The sequence below is a fragment of the Rhinolophus sinicus genome, chromosome 15 (assembly GCF_057876585.1).
Source record: "Rhinolophus sinicus isolate RSI-liver-muscle chromosome 15, RSI-T2T, whole genome shotgun sequence".
Taxonomy (NCBI): Eukaryota; Metazoa; Chordata; class Mammalia; order Chiroptera; family Rhinolophidae; genus Rhinolophus; species Rhinolophus sinicus.
Window position 1 is genome coordinate 85,917,933 of NC_142515.1, and position 11,006 is coordinate 85,928,938.

Consider the following 11,006-nt stretch of genomic DNA (forward strand, 5'->3'; position numbering starts at 1 on the left):
AAACGCGCTAAGCACTGGCACACGCTTCTCTACGAGAGCGTAGGAAAAACTGGAGACACGTCCGGAAGTTGCTGCGTTACATGACCCTCTTTCGGCACCCGTAGTCCAGGACGCGGCCTGTGTTTGTAATACGGAAGCCGTACGGAGCCGTTATTTCCTGTTTCATGTGTTCTCTGCTCACATGAAGGAAGAGTCCTACTTTTACTGCCACCTGCTGGAGACTCCCCGCGTTGCGGGGCGCTTGTCCATTCATTTCTGTTCCCTGAGGGGAATGTCTTCTTAGAATTCGAGTCATCAGGAACTGTCAAGACAGTTTCTGCCATTGAGCATCCTCATCAAATAAGATATTGATCCTTTTCGTGCCTCGCAAATCTCCAGAGCCTCCACATGCTGCATAACCCTCTGGTCTTCCCCCAGCAGCCACAGTTGTCACCTCCTCTGGGAAGCCTTCCCTGACCTTCCTCTTGGTAAGTGACCTCCTCTGGGATCCAGGGCTGACATCTCGTTCCCTCCAGCAAGATTGTGAGACCCTCAAGGGCGGGGACTATATCTCATGGGTCCTCCTAACCATGCACAGGGTCTGGTCCAGAGGGGACACCTTAATCACTACATTTGTGGAGTCTATACTGTACTATATGTTGGGCTCTGTGCTGGGTGCAGATTTAGTGGTGAACAAGATGCAAACCCTGCTTTCCTGGATCCCACAGTTTCAGAATATAGAAAGTTAGCAATGCTAAGTGCTAGTCAGGATTTCAACAGGATGATGCAAGAATCTTTGGGGTGGTGGTGGTTGGAGGGGTTGGTGGCCTTAGTTGGAGGGACAGGTGGTTGAGGAAGGACACCAAGGAGGTGACATTTGAGCCAAAGACAGAAGGCCAAGAAAGGCCCCATATGTGAACTTATGGGGGAGGCCATTCTCCCACCATCCCTCATTGGGAGAAAGAACAGCCTCTGCAAAGGCCCTGAGGCTGGAAATTAGCCTACTTAATTGGAGAAACAACATCCTCCTTGACAGCCTTGACATTCCTGCCTTGGATCTCAAACGCACCACCTCCGCTTTCTCTCCACCTAACCCTGATCTTGCTGCATGCCATCTTCCCCATCTCAGCAAACAACCCTCATCTACCAGGCTAAAAACTGGGGAGTTGAGTTTGATGTCTCTTCTCACACCCCACGTCCATCCCCCAGCACATGTGCTAAATTCTACCTACAAAATACATCCCAAATCCAAGTGCTTTTTTGTTGTTTTTTAAAAATTGATACATAACATATATTAATGTCAGGTACACAACATAAGTCGTTTGCATGCAGGCGCTTATCATCCCAGGGCCTCCATGCTGCACTCCCTCCAGTCCACGTCCGAGCTCTGGCCAGAGAGCGTGTTACACAGAAATCAGATGTGTTGTTCCTTTCTAAAACCTTCTAGCAATGGTGGCTTCTCCCTGGGAGTAGAATCCAGGCTGTTCACCATGGCCTGTGAAGGCGCATGCTCACTTCCCTGCCCTCATCTCCCACCACTTGCCCTCACACACTCCTCTCTACACCAACCCCCTCACTGTTCTAGGACCCACCAAGCTCTTTCCTGACCAAGGGACAATGCACCTGCTACTCTCTGCCTGGGACATCCCTCCCCCAGCTCCTCTTCTGGGCCTCAGTGCAGACTGTTACCTCCATGAGGCCTGCCCTGAACACCCACTCTTGCCCTTACCTTGCTTTTGTTGTCTTTCACAGCACTTAATACATTTTATTTGACTAGAATGACAGCTCCATGAGGACAGGATTGTGCCTGGTTTCACTGCCAGTCCTCTTACTCCGCGCAGTGCTGGACACATTAGGATCTCAGCAAAGATGCTAAATGAATGAATGAACACACCCAAGGGCATCAGTGTGATCCATGAGGAATGAAGGAGGGAGAAGTTGATAGATGAATGAGGGCAGAAGGTGCCAGACCAGGCAGGATCGTGGGGGTTGTAGTAAGGAGACTGAGAAATCCCTGGAGAGTTTGAAAAAGGAACTGAGAGACTACACATCAGATTCACCATCTGAACCATTTTTAAGTGTATAGGTCAGTGGCATGAAGCAATTTCACACTGTTGAACAACCATCCCACCGTCCATCTCCAGAACTTGTTCATCTTCCCAGACTGAAACTCTGTCCCCATTAAACACTAACTTCCCGTCCCCCACCCCAGCCCCTGACACCCACCATTCTACTTCCTGTCTCTACTCTACGGACCTCATATAAGTGGAATCATACAGTATTTGTCATTTTGTAGCTGGCTTATTGCACTCAGCATAATATCCTCAAAGTTCATCCATGTTATATTCTGATTTATTTTTTAACAGATCCCATTGGCTGCCTTGGAAATGGTGGGAGTGGTGGGGAGGGCAGGAGAGACGGGGCGGGGGGTGGGCGGCTGCACTTGTCCAAGTCAGCAAAGATGGTGGTGGGACCCATGTGGTGGTAGAAAGAAGTGATGAGATTGAGAACCTAATTTGAAGGTTGATCGTCTGGCTCTTGAGAAGGAATTAGATGTGGGAATACCAGAAAGAAAGGAACGAAGGAGTTCAAGATTTGGGCCCGGCAGCTGGGTGGATGGTGGTACATTTAGAGGCAGAAGATCTGGGGGGAAGATAATCCAGAGTCCAGCTTGACCAAGTTATGTGAGAGACACCAGAGAGAGACAGGTAGGATGGACCGAGGAGAGCGGAGGGTCCTCATGTGGGTCTGAGGTCTGCGATGGGGCAGAGGAAGCCTTCTTCATAAGTGGGGGGGACTGAGTCATCTGTGGAATAGACCCCTGGGCAGTGAGTGCAGACAGAGCAGAGGCAGGGCTGCACCGGAGCCGGGGGACACTCTGCATGTTGGTGTCCCATGTTGGTGGGGGGGGGGGGGGGACAGAGGCTGACAAAGGAGGGTGTTGGGGCCAGTTAGCAGGAGATCAATCAGGTCAGTGAGAGGCCAGGGCCCTGCAATCCCCCTGCCAAGGTGACACGTGACCATGGGGCAGCCACCAGGTCTCCTGGGGCAGGGAACCCTTTGGCTGAGGCAGCTGCTGCTACTGTCACTGGTGACATTTTACTCCATGAGTGTCCCAGCTTCAAAGTCTCTGCAGGGGTAGGGGAGGGCAAAGGGGCTGAGAGGCAGGGGGGTTGGGAAGGAGGCAGAGCCAGGCTGCGGGAGGAGGACTAAACAGCCAGGAGTCAGCCGGAGTCCTCAGCTGAGGTGTGTGGTCCTGATGGGCGGGGAGCAGCCGCCACATCCCGCAGTCCCTAGGGGATATCAAAGGCGGTGCAGGGACCCTCGGGTGGCCCTAGGACTCCAGGTCTGGTGTTCACCCTGATGTTTATGGCCCTGCGCTCCTTCCCCCCAGATGTCTGGCAAGGTGGCCACTGGCAGTGACATTGGGCAGGCCCGCCGGGCCGTGGAGCAGCTGCGGATGGAGGCTGGCATCAACCGTGTGAAGGTGAGGGTGGGGCGAGGTGGGCACCTCTGGGCAAGGGGGCAGAGGGACCGCGGGGTCTGGCTGACCAGGCTGGCCTACAGGTGTCCCACGCGGCTGCCGACCTGCTGCAGTTCTGCATGGAGCAGGCCAAGAGCGACCCCTTCTTGGTAGGCATCCCGGCTGCCACCAACCCCTTCAAGGAGAAGAAGCCCTGTGCCATCCTATGACACTGGTCCTGAGGACCCCTCAATAAACATGAAGTGAACGCTTCTCAGGGTTTGGTGGGCTGCAGTGGGGGGCAAAGTGGGGCTGCAGGCTGGCAGGGGCACCTGGCCCAGCCTCCCCCTGCCCCCTCCAGGGTCACACCCACCCTGGACTGGCTAAAAGAGTACCTCCACCCATTTGCCCCACACCTATGGGCTAGCCTTAGCAGATCCCATCGCCCTCTGCAGAAACACATCCGGAGGCAGCGTCCCTAGCTTCATGCCAACACGTACACACATACTCGTCACTCATGTCCACTCGTGTCACACACACAAAGGTGCCATCATACAGACAGCTGCCCACGTCCTCCAGAATCTGTCTTCCTCTCATACACATACACTCACAGGCACACAGACAGGTGCAGATGGGATTTGGGGTTAGGGTAACAACACACACAGCCAGCCTGCCTCCCCAGGGACACACAGACACATAGGATCCCGAATGCACTTGAGCGGGTACAGGCACACCCAGACACAAACAGCAGAGACTGTCACCGAGGCTTGCAGGTACCACTCAGGGCACAGCACCAGTATATCAGGTTTATTTCTCCTGCACTTTCAAGGGAGAGCAGGTACCCAAATCTTAACAAAAACGGGGCCCGAGGGTGGGAGCAGCCCTCTGGGTGGGCCAAAACACCAACCTCACCTCCCCTGGCTTGGGGCCCAGCCCAGGGACCACACCCAAATGTGACGGGGGCTCCTCGTGCCCTAGGCCTGTGGGCCGGATCAGGGGCAGCACCAGCGAGGGGGACGGTCCCCCAAGAACAGGCCGGTCAGCAGCTCCACATCCACGTCCACGTCCGCCTGCTCAGGCCTGCAGCCTCCAGACCTCCAGCGACAGGCCCCCAGAGGCAGCTACCACCAGGTTGCCCTCAGCACAGATCTGGGCAGGGACATGAGGACTCAGGGGCGCTCCGGGCAGCCAGCAGGGCATAAAGGGCAGAGCCTTACCCCATTTAGCACGTTGTGGTGGCTTCGGGTGCAGATGGTCCTTGGTGGGTCTGTGGGCACGTGCACCTGGCGAGGGGGCAACAGGCAAAGTCAAGAGGTGTGTTCCTGGCCAGGGGGGGACGGGGCCTGTCCAAGGGCCTCACCCGAATGGTCTTGTCAGTGGACGTGGTGTACAAGGCCCCCAGCGAGTGTTTGATCCCTGTAATCTGAGACCTGTGGCCCACATCAAAGGTCTGCAGGAGGAACAGGTGACACTCAGACGGGTCTCTCCAAGGCCAGCAGCCCACTGCCACCAAGGGTTAAGGGGTAGGAAGGAACCCCAGGGAGAGTGGGGCAGGGACAAGGGCCCTGGCCAACCCGGACAAGCTGGAAGCAGCCTTCCCGGTTGGCGAAGACGTGCAGCAGGCCCTGGTTGTCGCCGGCCCAGAGCTGGGGCTCTTGGTAGGACATGCAGAGTAAGTAGGAGTCCAGCTGTGGGAGGGACGAAGGATAGAGCAGCTCAGGCTGGGCCACATGCAGCCCCGGCCCCTCCAGCCCCTGGGGAGGGCCCACCTGCAGCCGCTGCAGAACACTGTTGGCCCTGCGGTCAAACACCACGAGTGTGTGGTCCTCACTGCCCGAAATGATGTGCCGGTCATCCGCCAGCAACGCCAGCACCGCGCTCGAGTGCAGCCGCCGGCTCTTCAGCAGCGCTGGGCCAGCTTCATGGGTGATGGGCCCCGAGAGGAGGGGGACATCAGAGCTCCTCAGAGGCCTCTCAGACCCACCCGAGGATCCCTGTCCTCCATGGCAAAACCCTCAGTTGGCTTCCCTCCCCATCCCCCATCCCTCAGGTGACCCTGACTCTCTTTTTCTGCCCCAGCTGGATCTAGGCCTCCCAGCATCCCCAGGCCTCTTCCCCCCAACCCCCAATTTGTGTCCCATCTCCCTCTTGTCCCATCTGCTCTCAGTACAGAGTGGACAGCCAAGTCCCAGCATAAAATGCCAAGCAATACCAGGAGACGCACGCCTCTATCCCCACCCCCACTCAGCTTTGCCCAGATAAGGCACGCTGGCCCTTCAATTAAAATTGGAATGAATAAACAACAGAAAAAGCTTATGTGCCAAGCAGTGTTTGTTCTAGGCGTTTTATGTAAACTAACAGTTAATCCACCAAAGTACTAATTGTCATCTCCCATTAACCGTATGGGGCTGGAGTTACCCAGATTGTACAGATGGTGAAACCGAGGTTCAAGCTTGACTGGTGTCTTACAGCTGGGGAGTTGGGGAGCCAGGATTGTCAGGGGCTGTCTGCCTCCCAGGGGATTCCAGTTCAGAGGCCCCACCTCTGGGCATCCTCTCTGTCCCTCATCCCACCCCAGGTGAAGGTGGGGCTTCCTCTACCCCCTCCCCACCTCAGACGTCGCCTGTGTTGCCCTCAGCACAGCATAAGCCACTCTTGAGTGGTTAGCATCTGCTTCTATGACTCTCACCCCAGCCAGGTTGTGGGCCTGAGTGTCTCCCTCCCCCACATGACCCTGGAGCCCCCAGGCAGCCTTGCTCTCCCCAGTTCCGGCCCCCAGCCCACCTCTGGGATCGTAGACTGTCACCTTCTTGTCATAGGTGCCAGTCACCAGGATGTCAGGCCGGTAGGAGAGGCACAGCACAGCTGCCTTGCCCCTGGGGACACATGGAGCATGGGGCTGGGCTGTGACCAGGCAGGGCCCTAACCCCCCCAGTACCCCCTCCCCAGGACCCCTCACACTTTATCTCGCCGAACTGCTGCCCATCAGCTGCCATGTCCCAGAGCTTCACCGTGCTGTCCCAGGAACCAGAGCATACTCGGTGGTCCAGCGCTGCCAGTGACCACACCCAACCCTGCAGGACCAGACCCACGTGACAGTCCCAGTTTCACAGATAACAAAATTGAGGGTCAGAGGAGAGAGAAACCCGACTCAAAAACTCCAAAGCAAGTCAGCACTGTGTAGAGATTAGAGCTTAGATCTGTAGGTCTGATGCAGAGCCCAGGAGATGCCCACCCCTCACCCAGTAATATTCCTAAATCAAGTCCCACAGAGACTCAGCACCAGCAGTGGTTTGAGGCCACATGACAACGTGATTAAGATTGGGGCCTCCACTCCATGACCCAGACAAATCAGGTCCCCTCCCTCAGTTTCCTCATTGGGAAAATGGGCATTAAAAACAGTCTCTGACTCAGGAGCTAATATGCACAAAGCACTGGCTGGTGACTGACTTATTCCTCAGCAAACCCTCTGAGGAGAGTGCTGTAAGGGGTCCTGTTCTACAAATGAGGAAACGGCACAGAGAGGTTGACTTCCTTGTCCAGGGTCACACTGCCAGGAAATAGCAAAATGGGGATTTGACCCCAGCAGCCTGGCTCCGAAACCAAGCTCTTGGCCACAAGCCTAGACCACCTCACTGACTTGCCCCTCCATGGTCACTTCACACAAGACGACAATCATGCTGAGCTGTCCAGTCCCCAAGGGCAGCCTCCTAACGGCCCTGCCCTGGGCCTCTCAAGGCATATCTGACATCTATTGAGAACCTACTGTGTATCCAGTCTGAATGAAGTTCTTAATGCCTGTTCATTTCATTCATCCTAACTGACCCCTGGATAAAAGTAGAAACTGAGGCCCAGAGAAGTCATATATCTCACCCCAAATCACACTAACAATAGGAGAGCAAGATTGCAATCTATGAGGTCTGGTGCCAAAAACCATACCCTTAGCACAACACCCTACCCAGGCCTCATGCCTCCTATTCCCTCACCTTGTGGGTGCTGTTCTTCTGGGCGCCCAGGGCCTTGACCAGAACCCGGCTGGGCTCCACCCCCAGCTGCCGCAGGTCCCACAGGTTGACGTTGCGATCTCGGGAGCCCGACAGACAGAGTGTCCCACCCTGGGAGGGGAGTGAGGTGGTGATGTCAAGGTCACCCTGACCCACCCCTGCCTGGCCCCTCACTGAACCCCATCTCACCTGGAGCAGCAGCACTGAGTCAATAGAAGCAAAGTGCCCATCAGCCAGGCAGAAGTACTCAGCCCAGCGCCCATCCTCTGCCCAGCGTGACAGATGCTGCTCCAGCTCAATGCAGGCTGCTGGCCAGTCAAAGTCTTCTTCTGTGGGGTACCACGGGCAGGGTCTTCAGGGGGCAGGAACCTTGCTATCCACACCAGCTGCCCAAACCCACCCCTGGCTTCCAGGGAGCCCAACCAGCCCCAGACTTGGAGAGACCCCAACCTGGATCCCACCCCCCCACCCCAAGGAGGCCCAGGCTCTAGCTTTGGGACCACCAGCCTACATACCTTCCAAACAGGTCTAGAACTACTCCTCACCCCAGTTTCCAGAAATGGGGGAACTAGAGCCTCAGGACCGCCTTCCCAGACCTCATCCCGCAACCCAAGTCTGGAGGATGGCAGCCTCAGGACATGACGGACCTTCCTCAACTCCGGCTGAGTTCCGACCTCAGTCCCTCAACCCTCACACTGGGCACAGGAGCTAGGACTTCCTTCCTCAGCCATCTGAACCAGACCCAAGGAAGTGTTCCTCAAACTAGTATCTGTAAACCTGGGAGCCTTGTCAAGATGCAGAACCCAAGCTCTAGGTTCAGAGATTTAGTGGATGGGGCCCAAGCATCTATGTTTATCAAGCTATTCGGGAGAGTCCTATCACTTCAAGGTCACAAAGCTATCTTATCCCCAAGGGACTAATGACCTCAGGGACACTGGGGGAATAACTGTCAGGCCATGCTTAAGATCCCAGGCTAGACCCTGGGCTTAAGGATGTGTGATTGCTGGTACAACCTCTAAACTCTAGCTTGGGTTCAAGGGTTGCAGGCTCTGGACCTGCATCCCTGCTTCACCTCCACCTAGGTCAGGACTCTAGAGGTGAGCGGCTTTGGCATCACCAGTTGCTGCCTCAGCATCTAGACCCAGAACCTGAGTATTCTTGAGCTTACCGTGAAGCCCCAACCAGATTCTAACAGCCTGAGACTTCAAGTCCCTGTGTCAACCCCCAACCAGAGGACAGGGCCTAAGTACCACCAGACCCCAAGCCCGAGGATCATTGGATCCTGAGTTCAGGGACCCCAACCCCCAGATAGGTTTCTACAGCCTCAGGACCCCAAATGTCTGCCTCATGGTACACTCAGAAGTCACGGGCTTTGGCACCACCAGTAACTATCTCTGGTTCCACGGGAGCCAGGACAGCCAGGAAGTCTGCTCTCGGAGCTGTGATAACAGCACCCCAGGTACCCACTCCCCCGCCCTACGCCTGACCTAAGCGGGCGACCCTGGCCCCCGGGCGCGCGCACCTTCCACCACTGGATAGGGCGCGCGTACGCGGCGCTGCGCTCGTAACCTCCAGGTGACATGGTCACGCACGAGGTCGCGCAGCGCGCGGCACACGCGCGGCAGGACATGGAGCACGAGGCGCGCGTCCAAGTAGGCGCAGATCTCGAGCAGCAGTTCTGGGGGAAGGCTCAGCAGACCCGGGACCTCCACAGACGGACCCTTGGACGTGGTCCGCGGCTCCGGGGCGCCAGAGAACGCGGCGGGCGCGGACAGCGGAGGGGCGCGCAGGGGCGCCAGCCCGAATTGCGGCGGACTGAGCACGCGGGACACGTAAGCCTCGGCCTGCGCGTCCGGGTCGGGCTCCGGCTCCGGGTCCGAGTCATCGTCCCAGGCGCAGGGATCCTCGCGCGGCCCTGGGGGCAGCTCCATGGCGACCGAGTGGGCGCGGCCAGGCCGGCCCTGTCAGCGGCTGGCCCCCGCGTCTTGTCTCCTAGGCAGCGCGAGGGCACTTCCGGCGCTGCCTGATGACGTTAGGCGCCGGCCGGAAGTGAGCGACACACGTGAAAACTGGCTTGATACTGAAAGCGGGTACGTTCCAGCGGTCTCGTTCTGGAGCTGCATGGGCCCAGAGCTGGGAGACGCGAATTCCTGGCCCCTTCGTTTTTAAAATCTTTGGTGGTGCCGAGGGAGAATGACAGCGGACTGTGGTTTGCAAAATGCAGGCCCGTCGAAGGTACCTTTCACAGGTGACACCGAGCTTAGAAATGCAAAGCCCCTTTTCTGGGTTCGCAGTCTGGGGCATATTAGTGATTCGAAGTGTCTCCTTCCAGAGCCAGAAACATACACTCTAAAACTGCAGAGCCATCGGTGGAACAGTTAACTCTGAATTACCTAAAATCATACTGATAAACACAGCACCTCTTACTGAAAGCTTCTTGAGCCAGTCAGTGTTGCATAAATGATCTCTAAGCAGCACTTGATCCTTCCACCTGACTCTTCTCATAGCCACATGGCTCTTTGCTCAAATATCTTCCCTGGTACACTAGTGTAAGACTGTGAACATCTTCCCGTGTTCTCTCCCCTTCCCGCTATATTTTTCTCTATGGGACACAACAGTGTTTATCTTCTCTTCCCTCTCACTGAAATGTACACACTTGTTTAATGAATGTTGGATGTGTCGGGGTTTTTTTGTTGTTTTCCCAGATTGATGCAGGTGGCCCTTGGGCCATACTGAGGTTTGTGCATCCCTAAGGCTGAGCAATTTGCCTCGTTTGCCTCAATAACTTGTTATCTACATCTCCCACAGGCCTGGTGCTGGGCTGAGACTTCTACAAAAATGCCTAAGATGCCCAGCGATCCAGAGTTGTGAAGTCAGAGTTGTGAAGCCAAAGATGAGTGCTGCAAGATCTTGCCTCTTGCCACTCAGTTTAGTCTAAGGCAGATGGAGATCTCGAACCTGGGTTGTAACACTAACGGCTCCTTTAGTGAACTCAGGACGTTTAATGAGCTGTAATTATGTATGAGAGAATACACTCCACATGTATGTTATCACATTTAATCTTTATCTTTCAAATTCACCTGCTCAATTTGCAAGGAAGAAAACAGAGGCTTGGGGTTCCAAGAAATGTGCCTACTTAGTGCTTTACTTCCTTCCCCACTGCCCAATTATTTCCTGACCTAAGTCTTATATATCCCCATTTCTAAAGTTTCTGAGCCCCCCGCTCCCCTCACACACACACACACACATCTCTACTGCCAAAGCCAAGGATACAGGCCAGCTGGAGACCAAGGGTTTCACAAGAACTGATCTTTACTCAACAAAGTTCTACACAAGTGGACTCCCACGCCACCTCGGCGCCAATCCCCAGCACAGCACGGTAACAAATGGACAGACCCTGGAGCCCGCAGGAGGAAGAGGGTGAAGGGGAAGGAGGGACATGGGCCCGAGTGGGACTGCGGATCAAGGCCAGTCAGGGTCCGCAGCCCTGAGCAGGGGAGAAGACTGAGAAGCTGCAACTTCGTTGTGCAAAAATCAACCAAAAATAAATTAAAAAATTA

At 55.6% G+C, this 11,006-nt stretch overlaps 2 protein-coding genes across 4 annotated transcripts; one reads left to right on the forward strand and one right to left on the reverse strand.

Annotated features, from left to right (window-relative positions):
* Positions 1 to 73: 73 nt before the first annotated feature.
* On the forward strand, positions 74 to 5,758 carry GNG14 (G protein subunit gamma 14). Its single transcript, XM_019746191.3, has 3 exons — positions 74 to 467; positions 3,374 to 3,466; positions 3,547 to 5,758. Exons 2-3 carry the CDS (start codon positions 3,374 to 3,376, stop codon positions 3,670 to 3,672), a joined length of 219 nt encoding a protein of 72 aa, XP_019601750.1. The 5' UTR covers positions 74 to 467; the 3' UTR covers positions 3,673 to 5,758.
* On the reverse strand, positions 4,235 to 9,448 carry FBXW9 (F-box and WD repeat domain containing 9). Of its 3 annotated transcripts, XM_019746183.3 has the most exons (10): positions 8,969 to 9,448; positions 7,636 to 7,775; positions 7,429 to 7,557; positions 6,404 to 6,516; positions 6,227 to 6,318; positions 5,212 to 5,360; positions 5,017 to 5,130; positions 4,803 to 4,892; positions 4,660 to 4,725; positions 4,235 to 4,591 (listed from the first exon to the last, which is right to left on the reverse strand). In XM_019746183.3, the coding sequence occupies exons 1-10, from the start codon at positions 9,375 to 9,377 to the stop codon at positions 4,517 to 4,519; spliced, it is 1,377 nt and encodes a 458-aa protein (XP_019601742.1). In that variant the 5' UTR covers positions 9,378 to 9,448; the 3' UTR covers positions 4,235 to 4,516. The 3 variants fall into 3 exon arrangements, with proteins under 3 accessions (XP_019601742.1, XP_019601741.1, XP_019601743.1); XM_019746182.3 differs by having other exon boundaries at positions 4,453 to 4,591; positions 5,017 to 5,360; XM_019746184.3 differs by lacking the exon at positions 6,227 to 6,318 and having other exon boundaries at positions 4,453 to 4,591; positions 5,017 to 5,360; positions 6,402 to 6,516.
* Between the last annotated feature and the right edge of the window lie 1,558 nt (positions 9,449 to 11,006).

What these genes read in the sequence shown, in the direction of transcription:
- GNG14 (XM_019746191.3), top strand. Translation starts at nt 3,374, where the DNA reads ATGTCTGGCAAGGTGGCCACTGGCAGTGACATTGGGCAGGCCCGCCGG. An exon ending in CTGGCATCAACCGTGTGAAG is followed by an intron (nt 3,467 to 3,546) that starts GTGAGGGTGGGG and finishes GCTGGCCTACAG; the next exon opens with GTGTCCCACGCGGCTGCCGA.
- FBXW9 (XM_019746182.3), bottom strand. Translation starts at nt 9,377, where the DNA reads ATGGAGCTGCCCCCAGGGCCGCGCGAGGATCCCTGCGCCTGGGACGAT. An exon ending in AGAAGAACAGCACCCACAAG is followed by an intron (nt 6,517 to 7,428) that starts GTGAGGGAATAG and finishes CTGGTCCTGCAG; the next exon opens with GGTTGGGTGTGGTCACTGGC. An exon ending in ACCACAACGTGCTAAATGGG is followed by an intron (nt 4,592 to 4,659) that starts GTAAGGCTCTGC and finishes GTCCCTGCCCAG; the next exon opens with ATCTGTGCTGAGGGCAACCT.